Source organism: Euprymna scolopes, chromosome 13 (assembly GCF_053919585.1).
Source record: "Euprymna scolopes isolate OS-2025 chromosome 13, ASM5391958v1, whole genome shotgun sequence".
Classification (NCBI taxonomy): domain Eukaryota; kingdom Metazoa; phylum Mollusca; class Cephalopoda; order Sepiida; family Sepiolidae; genus Euprymna; species Euprymna scolopes.
Window position 1 is genome coordinate 452,876 of NC_136494.1, and position 13,772 is coordinate 466,647.

The following is a 13,772-nucleotide window of genomic DNA, read 5'->3' on the forward strand; positions in this document are numbered from 1 at the left end:
AGACAAGAGTGTCCATGATGATGATGATAAAGTCGAAAGATATCCCAGAAGAAATAGAAGACGACCCAATTTTTTTGTGGTCGACAATATATTTATTTTTGAGCAGAACGAACACAAAGGACTTCCCCATTATAAAAAAAATAGGGAGGATGTTGCAATATTTTGGACGAAGAATGGGGTATGATCCCACAGTCAGACGATTCTATTTATAAACAATGCTGCTAGGAACTGACAAATCGAATTAATTCACGTTTTTGCTACCAACTAATCAGAAACCAGAATTGCTTCATAAATATTAAACCTTTTCTGGAGCAATTTCACATGTTTTTTTTCCGTCTCAACACGGTAAGAATATTTTGGCTCTGTGGAACTGTCTACTGCAAACAAGTCATCTCTCAGGACTTGTGTGTTCTGTCTAGTGCAAACCAGTCACCTCTCAAGACTTGTTTAGAACAACGAACCATCTGAAACGTTTCTGAAACTAAACATGGCTTACACTTCTAGCTAATACTGTTTTATGATAAATATATCCAGAAAAAAAGATGTTTAAACAAAAAATGAATTATAACTTATTTTTTTATTTATTTTATTTTTTTTTTCCAGCTTTTAATAAAGCTGAAGTGGGTGTATCTACTCCACTCTCGGATAAAAGAATCAATAAAACTCTGCCAATTGAAAGACCCGTTAGGCATTCTTTCATCAGGTAAGTTGGTTCAACAGATGATACTTTGAATGCTGGTTGGTTAGTTATTCAAGCAAAATTCAGAATATTTTTTCTTTTTAATCCTTTTTTAAAATGAGTAATTTGGATACTTATTTACAGACTGTTATCCTAATCTTCATAGTTGTTGTTTTACCATGTTTCGGCTAATTATTCCTCTGGCCTTCGTCAGGTAGTTAACCATGACAGGTAGGAATGTTGAGTCTCTTAACTGTATCCTCGGTAATTACTACCTCCCATAGTTGTCTCACCATGTTTTTGGCCGGCTTTATGTAAGATTGAAACCGCTATCTACAAGACAAAAAATATGGGAGGCATTAATTACTTAAATACAGTTAAGACTCGACACTCCTATCCTGTTGTGGTTAACCACCTGAAGACCAGAGGAATAGTTGGTCAAAACGTGATGAAACTATGAAGATAAGGATGAGTCTGCAAATAAATAAATATAAAAATTCAGAAGTAAAATAAATTTATAAAAAAAGGTTAAAACAAAACAAAAACCAATTGTATCTACTTGTCATGTCACAATTAGTTAAATATTACTGCCTTATTAAAGAAAACCATTTTTCAGCTTTAGTCACCTGGATGTTCCAAACATGGTTAATCCCATGGAATGTTTATACACCAGATACAAAAATGTTTATACTGTTATTTTGTAAAATATAGTTGTCAGCTAGTTCAAAATATATCTACAGTCCCTGTTGAAATCACTTGTATCTTGTTGATATTAACATAAAATAATGCAATAACAAATTATAAAACTAAGGAAAAATAAATCTATTACATTAGGTAAGCTCATAGTTACAAGACTGAAACAGTAATAAATTGTAAGTAAAACTAATCCCATCAAAACAAAGAAAATACCAAAAAAATTAATTCCATATTAAATATTAGAGTAGCTTAATGATACACAATGTCCTTATATCTATAATTTTTCATTACCACTGAAAAAATACAAAAATATATGAATCATAAAATCATACCAAGGTTAATCAGCTGGTGTGACTGGACACGTTAGGACAAAACGTCTACTTCCAAGGATAGAACTGCGCCATACCACATGTGCTGTACCCTCAGTCAGGAGAGTATTGGAAAGAAGAAAATGAAATAATTTGCCAACTAGGAATTATGAGCACTTACAGCAAAATTGGGGTGACAAAATACCCCACAAGACTAATGCAGGGTTTTTAAAAAAAAAATGCTTTGCTATATTTGAGACGCAGGAAAAAGGGAAGTAACTCTGTTTCGAATGTTAAGATTTTCAAGTTTTCAGAAAATATTTACCCCCCCCCCCTTTTTATATATATATATATTATTATTACATTTTCACCCCATGCACGTCCTCTATGGTTATTAGACCGGCAAAAATTACAACCGTAATTAAACTTACAAACTTTGATGCAAAAATTCTCCAAAGTAAAGAGCTTCTTAGCTTCTGAGGAGTATTTAAACTTAGGAGTGAACTTTTTCTTAGCAACATCCATTGCCCTATGCTGTTGAGCATCATACTTACAGAATTCAATAGTACGAACAATTTTCACACAATTTTCAAGAATTTGCTCAAGTGAGGGAAAATTACTACCAATCTTGTGCACCAGTTCAGATTTAAATAAAGCTGGTAGCTTACTAAAAACTGTGACTAAGTAAACGATTTCCTAGAGATCCACATTCCAGAAAATTCATTTCGAAAGAATTACTCAACTCGTAAACCTGCGCATTGCCACTTTGATGTAGGGGGCTACTATCAGGGGCAGCAACTACTGGGGCACTGTTGGGATTTGGGCAGCAAGATGTCGGTTCACGTTGCACTTGAACTTCTGCATGTCAGTACAGTTAGGAAAGCAGGAAACTGGAATGGAATTCCAGAGTCTAGCGGTTCTGGGGAAGAAACTACTGGAGTAGAAAGATCTTTTACATCTAGGGATCTCTACTGTGTGAGGGTGGGATTTAGCTGCCTGTCGGGTTTGTCGAGGGTGTCTACGTCGTGGTGGCATAAGTGTCTGCAGTTTGTCAGAGAATTCACCATTAAAATACTTAGAACAGGCAGAACGTTTTGTCGATGGGACAGAGGCTGAAGCTTAGGTGCCAGTTCAGGGCCTATCAGATTGGCGACTCTTTTTTTTAACCTTGTCTAGGAGCGAGAGACTAGTAGCAGATGCGCCAGCCCAAATGTGACAACAATACTCCATACATGGGCGAATGGTGGCCTTATAGAGGTACAGAATACTTTCAGGTGTCAGTAGTTTTCTAGCACGGTAGAGAGAGCCTACCTTTTTTGCAGCGGCTTTTCATAATTTTTGGATATGTTCAGTATTGCAACATGACAAGTAAATACCATTAGTTTTACTTGAAATTCAATACTTTGAAATCTACTCTAATAATACAGAAGCACTAAATGGTGTAATGGGGACAGATTCTGAATCTGGGTCGAGTTCCAATTGAATCAATTTCAGTGTTACGTAGGATGAATGGTCATGCATGCTTTCTAACGGGCAACAGTTGTCCAGCATTTGGTTTCAGACACAAACTGCCTTTGGTCACACACCTACTCCTTTCTCATAGAAGAGACATTGCGAGTCTATCTTTGCTATATCAATACTTTTGTGGTAAGTGTTTGACTGAGCTCCAATCTGTGGTCCCTCCCTGTAATTTGTTCTCAATACTTGCCTAGCTAAAACAACCACAAACTTTTCCTCACACCCTATTTGTGCCCAAAACTAAAAGATAATTCCATGAGCAGTTTCTTTTCTAGAACTCTGTAGAACACAATACCATTTGTTTGCTTCCTGGCTGATTATAACATGGTCATCTTAAAGTCTAATGTAAATAAATTTATCCATTTAGATAATCTAGCCCTACCCAAGTTCCACCATGACTGATCTTGTCTTGCCATCTACCTAACACTTAACCCTTATCCTTGAATGGCCTCCAGGCCTTGATAATTGGTGCCCCTACAAGTGAAAAAAAGATCCCAACAGAGAGGTTGGGGTAAGGGGGTGATGTTGGTAATACTTTTTGTAATAAAAAAGTCCACTAAATAAAATTTAGTTTAAGTTTGGACTTTAAGAATGTGCTAGTGAAATTTGAATATTTTTTTAACATTATGAATTGTCAGCTGATTTTGTTAAAAAAAAAAAAAAAAAAAAAAAAAATTGGAAAGATACCAGCTGGGTAATATAAAAAAAAAGTCAGCCGATTTTGTGACTGGGTTACGAGGATATCTTCAACACTTGCTTTCTGTGGGAGTTGGTTCTCTGGTTTCTATAATACATGAAAAAATGATGCGAGTGAAAGATGGTGTCGACATTGTAACATGAAATAAAGTGACGAAACTTTTGTATTCATTTGTAAACCAGCTTTTTACAGAATTTGCTAATGAAACCCTTTTCTTTTCACAAAGAATTGAGGGACTTAGATTGCCTAAGGGTTGAGAAAAATTGTGGTGATAGTTTGCAGTTGAGCAGAATTTAGAATTCAAATTTTTGACACGATTGGGATTTGAAAAATAAACATCAGTTGGTTATTTTTTTTCTTTTTTTTTTTTCTTTTCTTTTTTTTTTTTGTTTCTTTTTTAATGGATGATGAGTGTGGGTCTAGTAAATGTTCTATTGTCATGAGCTCATCTTAGACATTACAGTATCTCTTCCTTTAAGAAAGATCCTTTTAGACTTGTCTCAATTCAAAATCTTAAAACTCAATTACATTAATTTTCTTCTGATAGAGAAGCAAGTAATTAGATTATCTTTGTCTTCTGGAAAATGTAGGTTTTATTTAAAGACAGTTCATACTGTGATGGACTTGTGTGATGCACTCTTCTATCCGAAATTGGATTCATTTTATTAAGTGTGAAGAAGGGGAATAGGTCACATGAATCAATACTTGCCATAAAATTATTAACATGACTTGTTTTTTATGATTCTTCAAAAATAACATTTTTCTATAATCCTATATTTATAGTGGTAAGGAAAACAATGAGGTTCTTCCTAAAGAGAAGGTAACACGCAAACGTGATTCCAAACTGTTTGAAGAAACTCTTGGAGAAAATGGTCATGAGGTTGTCTCTCCGAAGTAAGTTCATAAAATTTTTTACATTTTTTTATCATTATTCCAGTTTCATCTGGAAGATTCTCTTAGATTATTTTTATTTGGTTTTGAAATGTAAATTTATATATTAAGGTTGAATGTTTTTGGCTTGTATCTTGTTACCAGGCTTCCTTTATGGTTTCAATTGTATGAGTGCGCATATATTGTGTATGTATAGCGTTGCTTGGAATGTTTCAAAGGGAGGTAATTGTTATAAATGAATAAAAAAGCTTCCATCCCATTTATTTTATTTATAAAATTGAAATTTGAAAAAAAAAGTTTAATCAAACAAATATTTAATAACATTTGCCTAAATGTGCATGTGTGCATATACAAACGTGTTACTCCTATCATTCCAGTTATTACAGAAGCAACTGGGCATGAAAAATTTCAAAAGCTATCTGGTAAATATACCCGATGAACCAAATGTAGGAGACTCAAACAATTGCACTTAAAGAGATGGTCAGAATTTTAAAAGTATCTCTGTTGGAATACTCGAGTTAGCGAGTGAGTGTTTGGCATCTGGTAGTTCAGTCAGTTAGGTTTTCATGTGCGGAACACCCACCCAAATTCATTCTTCTAAAATACATATCTTGTGTATGTTATCCGACAGTCTAGCACTAAAATGAATTGCCAGTTGGTTTGGGATTCCTTACTGGTTATTCTTAGCTGGCCATCTAAAAGTGGTTCCCCAATCCACCAGCCCAAAGGTCTGGTTGATAGATGGTAAATCCTTGGTAAAGATTTTTTTTTTTTTTTTTTTTTTTAATGAAAATCTCTCCAGATAAGGCATGACGCCACTTCATGAGTAGCTACACTTGTGTGTGTGTGTGTGTGTGGCTACTTTAAACCCCCCCATCCCCTGAGTAAATGCATGTTTCTTGTGATTACATTTGTATCTTTTGTCATTATGCTCTTAATATAAATATACTTTATCAAAGAACTTATTTATTTTCTGTTTCAGAATGCTAACAACAACTCCTAAGTCTAATGGCGAACATTTTCTCCAGAGGGGAACAGAAAAAAGTCAAGAAACTCTTGCATCCATGAAAACAGGTAGTTTTTATGGCAAGAGCAAATCTGCAAGTTTTGCTCCCTTACCCCGGAGATCTGTTGGGTAATTTTGTTGCTTCATTTTTTACCCCCCTATAAAATTGACGGGTAATTTAATATTAGATCCAACTTTAAGAGCACCTTAATATTAAGTTACCTGTCAGCAATAAGGGCTCATAGCCTAACTTGAAATTTCTTATACAATCAAATGTATTTGTCTTCACTGATCAATATTGTTTGATGTTTACTAAACATTTCATTGAATGTTACATAGTAAATCTGTGGAATGTGGCACTTAGTACAGCGCAGTATTTTTTTTTTTTTTTTTTTTTTTTAAATTTTATGTTGAGCTTCAAATATTTGGATTTGTTAATTTGAATTTATTATAAACTAGCACTGATACCAAACGGTATCAAAAAATTCAAGTGTCCATTTTATAGGATGGTCAATGGCCACTATTCCACCGGCCTGCTTACCGGTTGAATACAACATAGTAGTCTTTAAATCCAATGTAAACAAATTCTTGTTGAGCTGTCCCCATGAATAATCAAATTCTACCCAATTTACACCATTAACTATTACTACACTACCACCTTACCTTCATTAACACTTATTCTTGAATGGCCTTTGGGCCTTGATAAGTGGTAACTTTAATAAATTCATTATTTATATACATTAATGGAATTTGAACATCTGCAGACAAGTGAGATTTGTTTGCAAAAAAAAGAATTTTTGAAAAATAACATCTTTTAAATGGTTTCCATTTTCAGTTTGTTAGCAACTTTTTCTTGTGGAGAATGTTTCAACCTTAAACAACAAGAATGAAAGGAGAACATTAAGAATGAAGTTTGGGAATTAAATCATCAAATGATTCTGCAATTCAGTCATGGTTAATATTTTGGAAAGGGCACGAATCTGTGAAACTGAAAATATAACTTTCCAAATCTATATATATAAAAGCGAAAATGTATGTATGTACGCTTTTCCTCGATGTCCACAAAAGGCTTCTTTCAGAGAGGCGCTTGCTCGGTTCACAACTTAAAACTTTTTATATCATCTATAAATTGTAATATCTCAGAGTTATCCACGGAGCTCGCTTGTCTATTTAATTTTATTGACTTTCAAACGTTAATTATTCGACATTTCCCGCATCGGCACGCATTACATTCGGTTTTCGGTATAAAAAAAAGCGAAACTCGACTCCAATCACAGGCCGAAAGCCAGTTGTCTGAAAAGAGCTAAGTAACGTTTTTTCAATGTCGACTTCGTCATATCAGACTGTAGCTTTCATTTCGCTCCTCCTAATAAACAGGGAGCGGGTTTTTAAAAACAAACAAACCGATTTATTCACCTCATTCAAAACTGGTCCCGCACAAAATGCTTACTGCTGAATACCTATCGCCGTCGCATCAATCAAAAACGCGCACCTGTTTTTTTTTTTTTTTTTTTACACTTTACTATTTTCCAACTGCGCATTGTGAAGGCTTCGGTTTTTTTTTTTTTTTTTTTTTTTTTTTTTTTACATACCCCGAAAAACACCCGGGCAACGCCGGGTACCCTTCGCTGATGTCTTATAATGCTAAAATTCTATTAAGGTAAATAAAAAAAAATTCCAAGTTAAAAATCCCTTTGACTTTCTTGGTCACCCTGTATATTAGATGAAAAAAATCTGTATAGATTTTCTGAAATTTGTGCTTGTAATTCAAATAAAATTAAGCTAAGTGCACTGCATTATCTCTTTCTACCCTGACACTATTTGTATCTTTTTTATGTGCTGTATGGAGGTATATTTATAAACCAAATCTTAACTTTAGTTGCTTGTTTGAGAAAGTTATTGATGGACATAAACAACTCATTAAACATAAAAACATCAGCTTCTAAAAACTTAGAAAAGCTTCAAATTACACAACACATACATAGCAGAGGATTTTCTAATTCATTTCACATATGCTGGCATCAACTTCAACTAAAACATGTAAAAAAGAAAAATATCACTGTTATTCCTAAAGACATGTTGTCAAAATTGAGTTGATTTTAAAATATTTATTAAAAATATAATCCTGTAAGAAAATTAATGGAACTCCTGTTCCACATGGCCCTGTCGGTGGGGCATTAGAATACGCTGACTGCCCCCCTGCAGAGGGTAAAAGTCCCTCAATGGGGGTCCTGGATATGACCTTAAACTATATCTGATGGTGAGGCCCCAGCTTGTGGGCTCTGGGGAGTGTGGAGTCACCCTGTAATTGCCATTGCTCCCAGGTCCACTCTAACCCGGAGTGGTAGTACCTGTTAGGGTCCCAACTATGGGTTAAATAGAAACTGACTTGCAAAAAAACAAATATATTCTATTAAAAAAAATTTCTTCAAAATCACCGAATTCTGCATTAAATAACCTGAAAAGGGTTGATATGCCGTAAAACAACCAACCAACCTGTTCCACAACACTGCAATGAACACCATCAAATCTTGATTCCATTCTCTCTCAGCTGCCAAAACTTCAACTGCCTGCCTTCTTCAAGTCATCCTTGTTAAAATAGTTCTCATATGCAAATGAATTGTCACTTTTAATAAATCTGAGACAAGCTTTTTTTTTTTTTTTTTTTTAAATTCAAAACTGGTAACCCTTCATTTTCTTCCCATTGTTACAGCAGGTAAAATTTAATCTGCCTTTGTATTTTAAACCATAGAAAAATCTGCTTTGTTTTGGCTTCTAAAATTTACCTCCACCTCCAAATTTTAAGAGTGATTTGTTTTGTATTTTTATGTAATGCAACAATTGTTCATGTTTAATAATTGATCATTTAGAATCTCAAAATTGTTTTGTTTTCTCATGCGTTTGTGTTTGTCTTCTATTTAGAAATACTAAAAGATGCTCAACATTAAATGGTGAATCGACTCCGGTAAAAAGGCAGCGACTTTTAGTTAATCTATCATCTAATTCGCCGGCTAAAACTGAAAACACCTCAACATCAATCTACCCCGTTTCAAAGTTAGCCTTGCGAGGGCAAGTACTTTTTTATTATTATACATTTTTTCACCCTGTATCTCTTTACTTTTCAGCATTAGGACAAATTTTGTTTTTATTTTTAAAAAAAAAAAAAAAAATTTTTTTTTTTTTTTTTTGCACTTCTGCAGTATGCAGACGGCAGTCATTGTTAGGCGATAACTCCAATTTCTTGGTCAAATAACACAGCAAATAAGTAACAATTTTCTGAACAGAAAAATATTTGAGTACTTATGCACTTGAACTGTGCTGTAATGTTATTTAGAAAGCCATCCTTAACGTGGGGAGAGGAGGGTGTTTTGTAACTTTCACCTAACAATTGACTAAAACAGCATAAAACTTTAACTTACCTTAAATACTATTTTAAAGATAGTGCGGTTCAATAAGTGCTAAAGCACCAATATTTGAAAACCAAAATATTTATTGTATAAAAATAAATATCAATATATAATTGTATAAACATTTAAGTCTGCGTAAGAAAATATAATTATAATAAAATAATTGTGTACTAAAAGCAACATTGGATTTTTAAAAGTAAAATTTTTAACAAATTTAAATGAAACATTTTTCAAATTAAAGCAACTTTGAAGGTTCAACAACAAATTAATACTTTAAATGAAACATTTTTCCAAATTAAAGCAACATTGGATCCCCCCCCCCCCGAAACTTTTGTAAATGAAGTAAGATTGTAGTACCTGTTAAAGTGTCAATGAAAAGTCTTTGACTGAGAAGTGCCACTTGGTGACAGTTTAGTGAAACTCACCAAAAAAGATGACCGCCATCAAAATCTAGCCAATGATAAATGTTAGATGGATTGATTTTGACCAAGACAAGTTATTCTTCACCCTTTGTCAGAACATACATGGAATGTGGTCTACCACTCTACCTTTTGTTGTCGCTATCAAGATGTATTATAGTTTATGTAAGGATTGGCATACTGTATCTGCTAAACTACTTGAGTGATTAAGGCATCAGAAATGCCACCAATACTTTGAAGCTTTCATGCTTCATTAGAATTCATTAAGTAACTAATTTACTTCGAAAGAAACATTTTGCTTCATAAAAAAGCACAGCAACGTTTATCAAAAACCGCTAGAAGTGTACAGCATAAAACTATTAAAAAATACTTAGTAAATTGTCTGCTAATACTTCTTTTAGGAAAAGTTTATTAGTTGGACTACTGTTTTCATCTTGAGTGTTATTTTCATCTTACATTAAATCTAACCGCAACCATCTTAAGTTTTATCTTGTCAAACTCTGGGACTTTACAGAATTTTAAGCATCACCCTTTAAGTTACGAGGGTAGTATGCTCTCGTTCCATGAATGTGAGGATTAAACCTTCAATCTTCAGAAGAATATAATTTACAACAGAATTTTACCACATACTTTGTTATGCCAAGAGTCCTTGTGGATATCTTAAACCTAATTTTAGATATAAAATATATGTATATATATTAGTTTTAGATATTAAGCATACATTAATGATTCCAATATTTTTACTGATTTCATACTAAATTCCGATTCTTTATAAATTTCTAAATATATAACTATAATGTTCTTATTTCATCCAATTACTGTAGAAACACGTGTTAAAGGTGCATATATTTACTTAAATGTAAAAACGCTCGAGATGGGGGTTGATATATAGATTTTAGTTTACTGGTGGTTTAAAATCATTATTTTATTACTACCAGCTGTGGAAAATTTGATTTTAAACAAAATCAAATAAAAGAAAAAATCTGTTTTGGCATCGGAAAATAGGCACAAAATTCCGATACACCCAAAAGTTCTGATTCTGATTAATCATCCACACACGTACAAATTTTAATTGCGACTTATTCTATTTATAATACTAAATAATATTAAATTCTATGCTAGGTCTGCTTAATAGGTGATCGTGTGCTTCTTTACTGTTATTGGATCTATTACGCTGTGAGAATAACGTTGAAGATGAGAACAGCAGTTCAAAATACAAATCTTCGTCTCAAAAATTCAGAAACATAAAGGTGGTTAATTTTAATATATCTGACTTCTATCAGTTTTATGAATAATCAATATTTTAATTTTTATTTTTTTAATAGGCTGACTAATTTAGGAAATACCTGTTATCTGAATGCAATCCTCCAAGCTCTGTATAGCCTTGAGCCATTTGTTTCCGAGCTTCTGTATACAAACCGGAAGATATCAAAAATAAATTCTTCTTCGTTACACAGGTAAGTCTAACTTTCAGTCAGTATTTAACATGCATAACAGGAATATTCTTTTAAATACCATCTCAACATTGTTCTAGTTGATTGGAATGAGACGTCTGCTTCTTTTAGGTCACTCAAATTCTTGTATTAATAATTATTTTATTTTTTTCTTGTTTTAATTAGTGCATTGGCAAACCTTTTGGTGTCACTACGGAAAACTGAACCGGAGTCGAGTAAATGCACATTACTTGACAATGTCAGGGAGGCGATTTCTACAGTCCAAAAACGCTTTTCTGGAAATGATATGCAGGTGAGTCTTGTTGGATTCCCTCAAGAAAATAAAAATAATTTGAATGCCACAACTTAATATATATCTGCTAATAGATGACATTTAAGTTATTAGTCATCGAGCAAAGGTCTTTTTTTTATTATTTATTTTTTATTAATCATAATTCCATCAGTCTGCATATGTGGAATATATATATATATATATATATATATATATATATATTTTTTTTTTTATTGCTAAGTTATTTATTTTCTAAACAATTTTCCTAAAAGCAATAGAATATTTTAAGATGGAATCCAATAAATTCAGAAATGATTATAAACAGATATTAAGGTTATTTCGGAACTTTCAAATATAATACTCAACAGAATTTGATAGTTTGGTGTGATTTTAAAAAGGGGAGATTCTCAAGGAATAGGAGCCCCTTCCATCCCCGTCTCCTTCAAAGGAGGTATTGGACCTAGTAATTCACTCCCGTTTGTTCGCAATTTTCTCAATAACCATGCGTTGAATTTAAAAAAATTTTTGCACAAACATTAGTCATGGTAAAAGTAAATTTTTGCTAGAATGGATTTTCTGGGATAAAATTGCCCCAAAATCATTCGTCCGTTCGTTTGTAAAGTAAATTTTCCACTCATGGAGTGGAACCCCACATGCTCAACTTGTTTGAATTGAAGTTGTTAAAAAAAAAAAAAAAAAAAATCTAAACCATTTCCATTTCAGGATGCACATGAGTGTCTTAACCAAATTCTTGATCATTTAAAAGAAGAGGCTCTCAAGATTGGCTCGAGCACCCCCAGTCCAAACAAAGAACGTTTAGATGAAGAATCATTAATTAACCCGACAGAACATAATTTTGAATTTGAACTTGAACACTCCTTAACGTGCCTTAAGTAAGTATTAACTTTTTTTTTAATATTCAGTTTAATGCTCATTTTTACATACTGGCATGTGTTGTACAACTTTTAGAAATTGACTTCCTGGCTATCTCTGGCTAGATCTTTATTTCTTCCTTTTTCTCTAACATCCATCTTTTTGGCTTTTGCCCCGCTACTTCAATTGTTCTGCATCTACTAACCCAGGAACTATGATGGCTGTGTACCACAAGTTTTTACAGGGTTCGCACAAATTTGAAAAATCCTTGAATTTTGACTTGCTTTGAAAATACCTTATTTTAATCATTACTTTGAAAAATCCTTGAAAAGATGAAAAATGGCTTGAAACGCCTTGAAAATTGTATTTATGTCCAGTAAAAATTTGTGCTGAAATATTAAAAATAAAATCGTAATAAATTTCCCTTTATTTTTGGTTTCATTTATGATTTAATGCCCCCCTCCCCCTTCCAAAGAAAAGGAAAAATGTGATAACCTAAAATTAGACTGGATAGGCCAAAAAAAATGGACCGGATAGTAGCAATCTTAGTTAGAAATTTAAAAACCATAGTTAATATTTGAGATGAAAAAAAACTATTTAAAATGATGCAGGTAGATTCCAAAGTAATTGATTATGGTAATACTTATTTTTTTGTATATTTTTTTACTTTTTATCATCGCTGTCGATCGTAAAATACCTCAAATTTTGTTTTGAAAACTTGTATTTTGTCTGGAAAAGGCTTTGAAGTTCTTGAAAATGGACATTAAAAATCTGTATGAACCCTGTTTTAAAGACAGGCTTAGATCTGATGAGCTCTAAGATTAAATCTGGATAGTATAAAGATGAGCGTGCAGAACAGAAGGCTTCAATTGTATGGCCACATTGAAAGAATGGATGAGAGTTCTTGGTTTAGTAGAATGTACTTGAAAAAGATGGATGAAGACCTGTCGAGAGATAGGTTAGTTTTGAAAATCATCCAAAACATGTAAAATAGATGTTAAATAAGATGAGCTACATTTATGAATAGCTGCCTTTCAAGACCGAATTCACAAAGATCTAAATATTCTAATTATACAAACATACAGCATGCCAGGAAAACCTCGCTGTCAAATACATATTACTGACGTGTCATGACTTAACTTCATACCAGAATAAATACTTTGATGAACTCAATCTGAAAAAACTCTTCACTAAAATAAGACTTTCTGAAAGAAATAAGACTATCAATAAAATATAAAAATCTCAACCTTGATGCACACAATAGTTCATCAAAATCTCCAAAAATCAGCATGAACTTGACCACCGAAAGGTTGATAGATCATTAAATACAAACATCCTCATGCTGTTTGTTAAAAGAAAAGGCGGAGGGGGGGGGCAGTAGAAGCATATCAAACGAAAGATGTCTTGTACCTGGCAACACTTTTTTCTTTTTGCCATTTATCGCAGCGTGTAACGGTGCAGTGGTGGCAGCAGCCGCCAACATATGCAAATTTGTGTTCGACGTGTCATAGCAAGGAAGGAAGGAAGGAAAGAAAAAAAAAATGGCAGAGGAG

The 13,772-nt window shown here is 33.1% G+C and overlaps 1 protein-coding gene across 5 annotated transcripts in view; it reads left to right on the top strand.

Annotated features, from left to right (window-relative positions):
- LOC145291909 (ubiquitin carboxyl-terminal hydrolase 37-like) overlaps nt 1-13,772 on the top strand; it is a 69,890-nt gene that overhangs the window by 30,598 nt on the left and 25,520 nt on the right. For all 5 annotated transcript variants that reach the window (XM_080137740.1, XM_080137745.1, XM_080137741.1 and 2 more), the window contains exons 4-10: nt 604-703; nt 4,682-4,792; nt 5,772-5,924; nt 8,718-8,864; nt 10,947-11,078; nt 11,241-11,367; nt 12,070-12,239. In XM_080137740.1, coding sequence (XP_079993866.1) covers nt 604-703; nt 4,682-4,792; nt 5,772-5,924; nt 8,718-8,864; nt 10,947-11,078; nt 11,241-11,367; nt 12,070-12,239 — 940 coding nt within the window. The remainder of the gene's footprint in view (nt 1-603; nt 704-4,681; nt 4,793-5,771; nt 5,925-8,717; nt 8,865-10,946; nt 11,079-11,240; nt 11,368-12,069; nt 12,240-13,772) is intronic.